This window comes from Camelus bactrianus, chromosome 3 (genome assembly GCF_048773025.1).
Source record: "Camelus bactrianus isolate YW-2024 breed Bactrian camel chromosome 3, ASM4877302v1, whole genome shotgun sequence".
Taxonomy (NCBI): Eukaryota; Metazoa; Chordata; class Mammalia; order Artiodactyla; family Camelidae; genus Camelus; species Camelus bactrianus.
In genome coordinates this window covers 99,559,476-99,570,204 of record NC_133541.1, presented here as the reverse complement: position 1 = coordinate 99,570,204, position 10,729 = coordinate 99,559,476, and the positions used below count along the sequence as shown (strand labels likewise).

General features: G+C 45.3%; 1 protein-coding gene across 3 annotated transcripts in view; it reads left to right on the top strand.

Annotated features, from left to right (window-relative positions):
- Nucleotides 1-4,850: 4,850 nt before the first annotated feature.
- NRG2 (neuregulin 2) overlaps nt 4,851-10,729 on the top strand; it is a 166,474-nt gene continuing 160,595 nt past the window's right edge. For 2 of the 3 annotated variants that reach the window (XR_012505662.1, XM_074360773.1), the window contains exon 1: nt 4,854-5,856. Coding sequence is in view for 2 of the 3 variants with exons in the window: in XM_074360773.1 (XP_074216874.1) it covers nt 5,133-5,856 (724 nt within the window). In the remaining variant the exon portion in view is untranslated. Of the gene's footprint in view, nt 5,857-10,729 lie in introns of all 3 variants that reach the window. The other variant, XM_045507800.2, reaches the window with a different exon arrangement.

Genomic DNA, 10,729 nt, shown 5'->3' with positions numbered 1-10,729 from the left:
TCTGCCTTCCATTTCTCCGTCTGGTTCTGTTCAAAAGCATTAGCATGATCCAAAGGAAACGAAGTCACTATCTCAAAGAGATAACCAGTACTCCCGTGTTCATTGCAGCATTACTCACAATAGCCAAGGTATGGAAACAACCTAAGTGCCCATCAGTGGATGAATGGATAAATGTGGTAAATATATATATATTATATATATATATATATATATATATATATATATATATATATATATATATATAATGGAATATTATTCAGCTTGAAAGAAAGAAGGAAACCCTGCCATTTGCAACAACGTGGATGAAAATGGAGGACATTATGCTAAGTGAAATAAGCCAGAGAAAGGCAAATACTGCATGGTATCATTTACATATGAAATCCAAAGGAAAAAAAAAAAGAGTCCTAGAATGAGAGAATAGAATGGTGGCTGCCAGTGGGGGAAGGGAGAGAGGTTGGTGAAAGGGTATAAACTTTCAGTTATAAAATGAATATGCTCTTAGGATGTAATGTATAACATGGTGACTATAGATGATAACTGTATAGTTAAAAATTACTCAGAGAGTAGAACTTAAGTGTTCACATCAAAAAAAAAAAGGTAAATATATGAGGTGATGGATCTGTTAATTAACTCAGTTGTAGGAATCCTTTCACAAGGTATACATATATCAAATTATCACCTTTAAATATATTACAGTTGTGTCAGTTACACATCAATAAATCTGAAAAAATAACTAAAAGAGAAAGAATAAAGGAAGACCAAAAAAAAAAAAAAAAAAACCCCAAAAGTGTTAGCTTGAGTTTGTTACAAACCTTCGTTCTTTCAATAGCTTTGAGATCTTGAGAAAGGCACTTAAATTCTTTCAGTGTCTCAGTTTTCCTCATCTTTTTACAAAATGATGCTTCTACCACTTGCTCTCCAGTGTTATACATTTCAAACAGTCTGACATTGGTGGAAGTAGTTTGGAGAGATTGGGGATCTCTTAGGTGACAATGAAAGTGTGGTTAAGAGATGAGTCTCCCTCAGAGAGATACTGATGTTGTGCACAAAGCAAGCGGTCTGGCAACGGGCAAGCCTGAGTGGGAGTCCCAACGCTGCCTGCCACTTGGGCAAGTTACTAAACCTCTGTAAGTCTCTTCAGTTTGTAAAACGCAAAGTCGTTGAGGCACGGGAATATAAACATGAAGCTCCTGACACACAAGGTTATTAAAAAATGATAGCTATTATTATTTTGATTATCAATTATTGACTTAAAGTAAAGAGTTTGCAGGTTCAGAATATCAAGCTTTCTTTTCCCTAGGGGAAAAGCCAGAAGAGAACTGGGCTGTTCTAGGAAACCAAATACCCCAGTCTTCTATACTAAATGGCTGAGGTTAATTCTGAAAGCTTAGCCTCAGACACATCACATCTTGGGGAAATCTGGACAGGTACCTCTCTTTCTTTTAGAAGTCTCTGCCTAAGTCCTCACCCTCTGTGGCCACAAGAATTCCTGTGGACTGTTGGGATCTCAAAACTTATCTTTGCGCTCTAAAGAAGATAAAGATACAGCGCAATGATTCCCAACCCTTTTTTTAAGCATGAGAATCTCATTTTAAAGTAAAAAAAATTTCAGGGAATCCCATATAATAAGAGTTCTACTTTAAGTAGCTTTTGATTGAGAAAATACATGATTTAAAAAAAATCAGCAACAGTAAAAACATTAGAGAATCTTCTCAAACATTTTTGGATAGGTAGTATGTGAACTTAATAAAAAAAAATTCACAAGGTACTAAAGGGAACAAACACCATGAAAAGTATTCTTGCACACCAGCCCTCAGCCACCCAGGGCCCTCCCCTAGAGCCAGCTACCAACTATCAGTTTGATTTCTGCTGCATCCTTTCAACGATGATCTCTGCTCTACACATATTTCTATATTTATCCTTTAAAAAAAGACCAAATGGTAGCATATCTTACCACTTTTCTTCACCTGTTTCACGCTACTTCATACTTAACAATGTCTTGTTACACTTTAAAATGATTACGTGAAAAAAGAGATAGAATTATGTATTTTTATTCATCACATTGGCAGCTGGTATTGGAAAACTGCATCGCATTTTCAATATACAGAAAATCCTAGTGTTTAATAACTACATACCACTTAGGGAGTCTCAGCTCCTAGACTGGGAACCACTGGTATGAGTAAAATATCAATAACATTCAACATGAATTTTGGCCCTGACTCTGCGTAAGAACTTTACACTTATTATCTCACATAATCCACATCCTTCAAATCCTTCTAATCCCAGTTTAAATGTTATCTCCTCAGAGAAGCCTTCCCTTATCCAAGTAGACCTACCCTCTCCCTTTCCATTATTTCCTATCATTTCATCCTGTTTATTTTCTTCAGGGCAGTTACCCATTTGTTTGTTGTCTATTTGTTGACTGCTGTTTCCCCAAGTAGAGTAAGAGCTTTGAGAGCAGGGACAGCGTCAGTTTGGTTCACTGCAGTCTACCCAGTGACTAGTCCCACGCCTTGGTGCTTGGCACAGAAGGGCCATTTAATTGGATATTTATTGAATACGTACATAATGAGCAAAAACCAATTTTACAAGGCAGACTCTGTTCTCCATTATACGAATGAGGAAGCTAAGGCCTAGAGAGGGAAATAGACTCATCCCTGAATTAGTAAGTTACAAAATTGGTTTGAAACCCAGTACTGCTTGACTCCAGAGCACACGCTCTTTGGCACTACTCTGGTCTCAGAAACAGAAGATTGAGTCAAAGCTTGGCTGTGTATGATCTTGAATACATCCCTTTTCCTCTCTGGGACTGTTTCTTCCATTGAAAAATGAGTAGGTGGAGTTAGTAACCTTCCTTAGAGTTGTGACTGATAAGAATGAAAAAGGAGACATTGAAGGGGCCAAGAGTGGCTTGATGTCTTTAGGAAAGCTGTTTCTAGTCTTTAATTCCTACCTTCCTTTCTTCACTGAGGATTTATATCCTTATTCTACCCCAGGCTCTGTGTTGGGTGTCCTTTTGGATAGGCATCCAAAGACTAATAGGATGTGATCCCTGCCATTAAGGTGCTTGGTTTAATGGGTCTAATGCAAACCCATTAGTAGCTGCGTGAAGTACAATACAGGTCTTAGCCATGACAGTAATACGTATGGGGCACATGGTAACACAGAAGAGGAAGGGACTAATTCCATATGTTTGTGTGTGGTGGTGGATCTGTAGGCAGGGAGGGATGAGGCATACTGCTGAGGTAGGAATTGGGGAGAGAATAGTTTTCCAGGTGGACAAAGCAGAGGAGAGGCTTCCTGGACACCAGAGACATTGTGTGCAGAAGCATACCAGGAAACAGCACAACGGGCTGAGGATTGCTTGGAGAGGGGCTTAGCTCCCAGAGGACGGAGCTGGCTAAGGAGAGGGAGCCCATGAAGAGCCATGCTGAAGATTTTGGGCTTTGCTTCTGAGAGCAGCGGCATGGCCAAATCGTATTTATATTTTAGTTTTAGAAAGATCACTCTGGCAGTCGTAGGACTGAAGAAGGGTGATGAGGTGAAAGGTGTGGAGACGAGTTAGAAGGCTTTGCAGCAGTCCAGGTGAGAGGTGAGGAGTACCTGGACCTAAGGCATTGTTGCAGAGTTGGAGAGGAAGTAGATAAATCGGGGATTTTTTAAAAGGTGGAGGCAAAGGGCATGGTGGTTGGTTGGATGAGGAAGAATAAAATGAGACCGAGGGGCTTACTGGAACAGATAAGCATGCCCAAGTATAAAACGGTGCCATAAATAACTATCTGGAATTTGGAGTTGGGTGGGAGAAATAATACTGTTGGTTTTGAATATGTTGAGTTTGAAATGTCTCTTAGCCAGGAGGAAAGGTCCCTTCTCTCTTTGTAGAATAGCAGTCTTAGCCAAAGTGAGACATCCTTGGGCCAGTTTCCTGTGGTCTCCAATCAGGGATAAGACTCTCCAAGACCTCACTGGAATTCCTGAGCTCCATATCCTTCAAGGACATAACCTGGGTATTGAAAACTCCCTGGATCCTTATTGATAGAAAGAGAATGGATCCCGAACGTGCTTTTTAAAGTCAGATGCTGGTTTCAGTGGAGCAAACTCTGCTTCTTGGAAGTGCCACAGTTTCAAAAAGAAACCATTTCCTATGGGGCAGCTCTGGCCCTGACAGGCTCTGGCTCTCAGGTTGGCTCCCAAGAAGCCCCCACCTCCTTTAGGGAGCGGCTTTTTTAAAAAGAAGATAAGGTTGTGTAGCGTGCAGCACTACCTGGTTCCGCCTTTATGCTGGAGAAAGTCTGGACGCTTGGGGACCGGACACTCTCTCAATCACCACCCCTGGCTTGGCGTCCTCAATGCCGAAGCAAGACTACATGTAGCCCCAACTCTTCCCAAAATGAGGAGGATGGGACCCTCCCCCACCTCAACTCAATCTCCAGCGCTCACCAGGCGGTGGCAGGGCCGAGCACGTGGGCTCGATTAGAGGCTGGCCTCTAGGGTCCAGGGAAGGGTACATACAACCCAGGAGGCCGGAAGGGGACCAGTCACCCGGCCGTGGCAATCTCCCTGGCTCCTACAGCTGATGGCCAAAGGCAGGGGCACACCCTGTGTCCCACTCCCACGTTCATAGGACAGTGCCAGAATCCGTTATCTCTACTCCGCCCTCTGTTTACGCACTACCCCACTGTCATGCCCATAAATCCCAAGAGCAAAGGGTAGCACCATTTTCCCGCGTCCCTGCGGGCCCTGAGGCCGGGCACTAAAGCAGTGCAGTCCCAAGCTTCCCCTGCAGAAGCCGCGCTCCCCACTCGGTTCGGAGGTAGAGGGGGCGCGAGAGAGCAAGTGGGCGGACGTCCCATCCTCCGCATCCACCTCCAGGTCCTGGCGCGCAGGGTGGGAGCGCTGCGCGGCTCCGCGCTGCGCATCGCGGCCCGCCTGCCGCCTACCGCCTGCCCCCTGCCCCCTGCCCCCTGCCCTAGCTGGGCCACCTCCCCGGGCTGCGGGTGGAGGGCTACGAGGCGCTAACGTTACGCTGTTTCCGGTTTTCCAGCGGGTTTTGCTTCCCCTCCCAAGGCGGCGGCGGCGGCGGCGGCGGCGGCGGCGGCGGAGCGGCGGAGCCCCCCAAATGGCCTGGCCAGATGCGGCAGGTTTGCTGCTCAGCGCTGCCGCCGCCGCCACTGGAGAAGGCTCGGTGCAGCAGCTACAGCGACAGCAGCAGCAGCAGCAGCGAGAGGAGCAGCAGCAGCAGCAGCAGCAGCAGCAGCAGCGAGAGCAGCAGCAGCAGGAGCAGCAGCAACAGCAACAGCAACAGCAACAGCAACAGCAGCATCTCCCGTCCCGCTGCGCCCCCAGAGCTGCGGCGGCCGCAACAGCCGCAGCCCCGCAGCCCCGCAGCCCGGAGAGCCGACGCCCGCTCGGGAGCCGCAGCCGCCGGCGGCATGAGGCGCGACCCGGCCCCCGGCTTCTCTATGCTGCTCTTCGGTGTGTCGCTCGCCTGCTACTCGCCTAGCCTCAAGTCGGTGCAGGACCAGGCGTACAAGGCACCGGTGGTGGTGGAGGGCAAGGTACAGGGGCTGGCCCCGGCTAGCGGCTCCAGCTCCAACAGCACTCGCGAGCCGCCCGCTTCGGGTCGGGTGGCGCTGGTGAAGGTGTTGGACAAGTGGCCGCTCCGGAGCGGGGGACTGCAGCGAGAGCAGGTGATCAGCGTGGGCTCCTGTGCGCCGCTCGAAAGGAACCAGCGCTACATCTTTTTCCTGGAGCCCACGGAGCAGCCCTTAGTCTTTAAGACAGCCTTTGCCCCCCTCGACACCAACGGCAAAAACCTCAAGAAAGAGGTGGGCAAGATCCTGTGCACTGACTGCGGTGAGTCGCCCCCTCCCTCTGCTGGAGAAGGGGGGGAGGGGCGAGGTGGTGGAGAATGGGGGTGGGGCGGGAGGTGCTGCAGGTGCCCAGGCCTGGCAGCGCCCAGCCGCTGGGGGGTGGGGCCGCCCCTGGGCAGGGCGCTTGGCGCGGTGAGTGAGGGGGTTGGGGAGAAGCAGAATGGGGCCCAAAGTGTGCCAGGGGTGGGGGGCGGGGGACGGACGCGCTGGCCTGTGCCAGTAGGGATCTGCGGCTGATGTATGGCATTTGGCGCTGGAAAGCTGCCATCATAGCCCAGTAGCGGCAGGAAAAACGGAGAGGTCCGAGCCGTGTTGGCCCGAGGCTCAGTGAGTCAGGAGTGACCCTCGGAGGCCTTGCCCGCTCTGCTCCCACGGGCCTGCCTTGCCTAGGCTGGCAGGGTCTGCAGGAGCAGTTGGGCAGACTCCCAGGCTGTGAAGGCCTCCGCTTACAAGTTCTCCTAGGGAATGATGGCCCCCGCCCCCTCCTTCCTCTCCTGGGCTCCAGGCTCAGCTCATCCACACCGCTGGCGCAGGCAGAGTTGGACTTTTTCTGCTACTGTTTTCTGTCCTCCATGTGGCTCGGGTTGTTTTTTTTTTTAATTCAGCGTGAATGCCTGTTTTTGCTAAGCTAGTAGCACAGCCCTCTCAACCTCCAGGACTAGTGAGCAGCCACCTCTTTTGACTGTTTCTCGGACATCTTCCTAGGACTGTTGATGGCGATGACGATGAAATAGAGTAACTTACTTCTGCTGAATGCTGTAAGTTCAGCTCTGACATCTTACTGGCAGAATGTGTTGACTGCATCTCTCGTCTTCATGGTGTTGGGTGCTGCACAGGAATGCAGGTGATTAGAAACAAAATACTGAAATCTGTAAGATCTGTGCAGCTGGGAATGGAGATTTCCCACGTCAAAAGTCAAAGAAATATTGGTTTAAGATCTTTTTCTTCTTGTCCCTGAATCCAGCACTTACTTCTCAGTAAGATATTTCAAACCAAATTGTCCCCTTACTGGAGTGTTTGGTGCTGGCTTGTCTTGTGCTTATTCATATGAGGTTTCATTCTGTCCCAACTAAGGTTGAATTTGGTGCTTGCAGTGTGACTCTGAGCTGTGTAATCACTGAATTGTGATAGATGCCTTGGTCTGTCGTAGAAGTTGATGTGTTCACCAGTTTACCAACTGAATCTGGGTAGCATAAACAGGCATTGAGTAGCAAAGGATGTGTAACAGCTTGTCGGAAGTTTTGCTGCCCTCATCCTTTCTAGATCAATGCCTTTGACTTTTGGAAGCTTCCCTTCTGCCGCACATCCCCCGCCCCCTCCCCGCCCCTGTCCTTCAAGAGACAAATTTTAGTTTAGTGGTGGGAGTATATCTAGGTATTATGTTAAACTGTGATCATTTTAATCAGAAGAATCTTGCAGTGTCTTAGGAGGAAAGAAACTTTGTGATAACAGCAGTTTCTCTCTCTGCCATTGTTCTGAGGAATATTGTTGGCTGCTCTTTAATGTTGGTTTTATGCTCTGAAATGTTTTATGACAAGTTGAAACCAGTTAAGAATTTCTAATTTTTTATTCTGTAAACTGTTTTAATCTGAGATCCCTTGGGGAGCTGTGGAGTTGCATTGTGTAGTGGAAATAGATAGTAAAAACATTTATTGAACCCTGTCCAAGGACAGCTTCTGTTTTGGTTTTCGGTGAGTGGCTCCTGAATGTGCACAGCGCACATCGCCACGTAATCCCTAGTCTGGTCCACTGAGCCCTGATGTCCCCCTGTCCTCCTCTTTTTTCCCTTCCCCCATCAATTATATCTTGCTTGTTTTAGTGAGCGTTTAACAGCTTAATAGTTGAATATGGAGATCATGAAAGATTTGGGGGTCAGAAATATAGTCTGCTTTTAGGTTATGGTCATCTCATATTATTAAAGTAGCATGTGTAGTACAGTTCTCAAGAAGATAAATTTAGGACTGCAGTCACTGCTAAAGAGAAGACCCTCACACATCACAAACTATCAGGAGGCAGGAACATGTATGGGCGTAAACATTTTAGACTGCAAAAATTTTTCTTTGAATTGATGGTATGTAGATACAGGTCAGTTCAGGGGGGTGCTTTACATAAGGGAATTAGAAATTAAAGGACATATTTATGAGAGGAAACTGATAAGACAGAAGAACATAAACTACATTTTCTTTTTTTCTACAATGTGGTTAAAGAAAACATGTGCTGGTAATGGTATATTAAATAAGGAAACAAATCTTCCTAACTAACCACAACACCTTCCTTGTGCTCAGCAGGAAATAACTAACAAATTCATTTTCTGTTTTCTATCTCTAAAGAAAGCCCTCTGGGCCACAGGGTCATCGGGAACATTTTCTCCTTGGAGCAGATTTGCCCGTTGCAAAATAGGGAAACTGGCACTTGGAAACTGTCATCATGGCTGTTATATTGAGCAACTGTGTTTGAATTGTTACTTTGTTTAGCCAGTTTCAGCTTTGAGTGTGTCTGGGTTCTGAGAGGCATGGTTCCTAGGGAGATCATCCAGGAAGCTGTGTTTTGGTGGGCCAGGTCTTTGGGGTAAATGTACCATACAGGGGGATTTACTGTGCTTAAACACTGGCATTTGCCTTAGTAGCATCAATGCAAAGTTCATACTGGACCCCTTCTAAAAGTCTTCATAAATGGCTTTTACCATAATTATGAAATGGTGACTTGAAGCCCGTGAAGTCCTCCTGGGACAGCAGTCTCTGCCAGAAGGGCATTTTATAGATCTAATGGGTATCATTCATCCAGAATTACTATCTCTGGTGGTAAAGTGTGGAGTAAAATCTTTGCATTTCTCAGAAGATTAGGTACATGGAGGTGTTTTCTGTGCGTTCTGTGGAAAAGAAAGGAGAAAGAGTCGGAAAGGACTCTCAGGGACTAGCAACTGTACAGTGCTAGAAAAGCATCCTGTTCTGCAAATAGTCCTGCATTTTTAATGATGGTTCCATATATTTTGGTTTAATCACATGCTATCTTGTTGCTTTCCTCTACATATATGTTACTAAGCTATATCCTTACTGAATAAAAACAGTAGGTATCATTTTTTTAAAAAAGAAAGATCATTCTTCTTGGGGACTTCGTGATTTTCTTCCAATGTATAGTGTACTTTGTAGTTGAAGATGAAAAAGGTGTATTCCTGGGGGACATTACCTTCTTTAGAATAGTTTTTAATTAATGTGGCACCCAGATTCACATATTAGAGGAAGGTGGTTCACAAAATTCAGTATCGCAAAAGCGACTGCATATTTTTAAAATGCTGTTTATTTAAAGAATCTTTTCTTCCCCAGCCAGCTGGAAACCCAGCTGTGCTGCAGCTTCAAGATGGGAAAGTGAAACTGGATTAGAAACTGACCAGTCCTAGTAGTGAGGTTAGAGATTTTGGGGTAGAATTGCCTTTGTAATGTCATTATTTCTTTCAGTGGCTGCTTTCCTCAGCAGACTGGGATTCTTGGGGGCAGGAACCACATCTCATCTTTCAGGTCTTCCTCCTAGCTCTCCTGCCCTTCCGTGTTTGGTACTGCCTCTGGCTTACAGAAGGATTCTAATAAGTGTATTTTGAATGGATGAAGTCAAGTGAAGTTCAAAAAGCAAGCCTCCAGATTAATACTAAAACAATCTTAACTCTCCCATCTGTGACATCAAGTCCTGTGCCAAAAAGCTGAGTTCCGATGATAGCCCTTACCTGTCGCTATGGGAACCTTTTTTCCCCCGAAGGAGGAGTCATTATCAACTAGAGTACTTAACCACAATGTGCTTAATCATTGCACTGATAGTGTTAATGGGATTTAAGTAGTGGAGAATCAAGATCTTGCTGGAGAGAACACCCTCTTTTTTGCGGGGGAGGGCAGATTCTTACCCCCAATTTCCATCTTTAACAAAAGTAAGATAACTACCAACTTGAATTAACAAATGGCTTGGGAGCTAGAGAGGGGATGGTATATTAACTAATTTGGTGACTAACTTCTTCTTGGTCCCAATGCTCTTTGCCATCTTTTACTATCTAGGATATTTTCATTTCGTTTCCTGACAGTTTTTTCTTTATAAAATTGTATTTATATTTTTGAATATATAACACCTTCATATGGCTCAAAACTTAGAAAGTACATAAGAAACAATGTGGTGAAAAGTCGCCTTCTCACCCCTGTCCTTAGCTACCCAGCTCTTAGGCAATTGTAAAATAACATATTCTTGAAATGTGTATTTCTCTAAAAGCAAAATGTTTTTTTCAAAGTAGTCATAGTTTTCTCTTAACAGATGGAGAATGTTAATTTTGCCATTAAGCCAATATTGTGGTAAATTCTTCCCAAGTAGTACATTTTTTTAAAAACCTAATCCAAGATCTTAACCAGTACCCTGCCTTATAAATATAACCCTAGAGTTAGGAATGAAAATACCCACTGATTTTTCAGATGCTTTGCCTTTAAGAAGTTTCCTATGACGGTGAATTTTGTGAGTGAGTCTTAATTGGGATGCTCAAAGGAGAGACCCAAATGTTTGTCACTGAGCTTTAGGGCTGCAGCTCTGCCCAGACAGCAGTTCCTCCTGTTTCACACTCTTGGTAGGTAATCTTACAATAGCATCCATGTGGGAACTCACATGATCCAGTGTAAGGAAAGAGAAAACTCCACAGTGCATAATTGCTCTCATTTTCATTTAGAAGCCAAAGACCCCAGTTGCTGATGAAGAATTTGATTTTGACCATATTCATGTACAGTTGATATGACTCCAGGGGGAATTAGCCACTCCAATACTATTTTGACATACGTTTTATGTAACTGATTTGAACGTAGTGTTAAAATTTCAGAGGCTAAGTAGGGAAA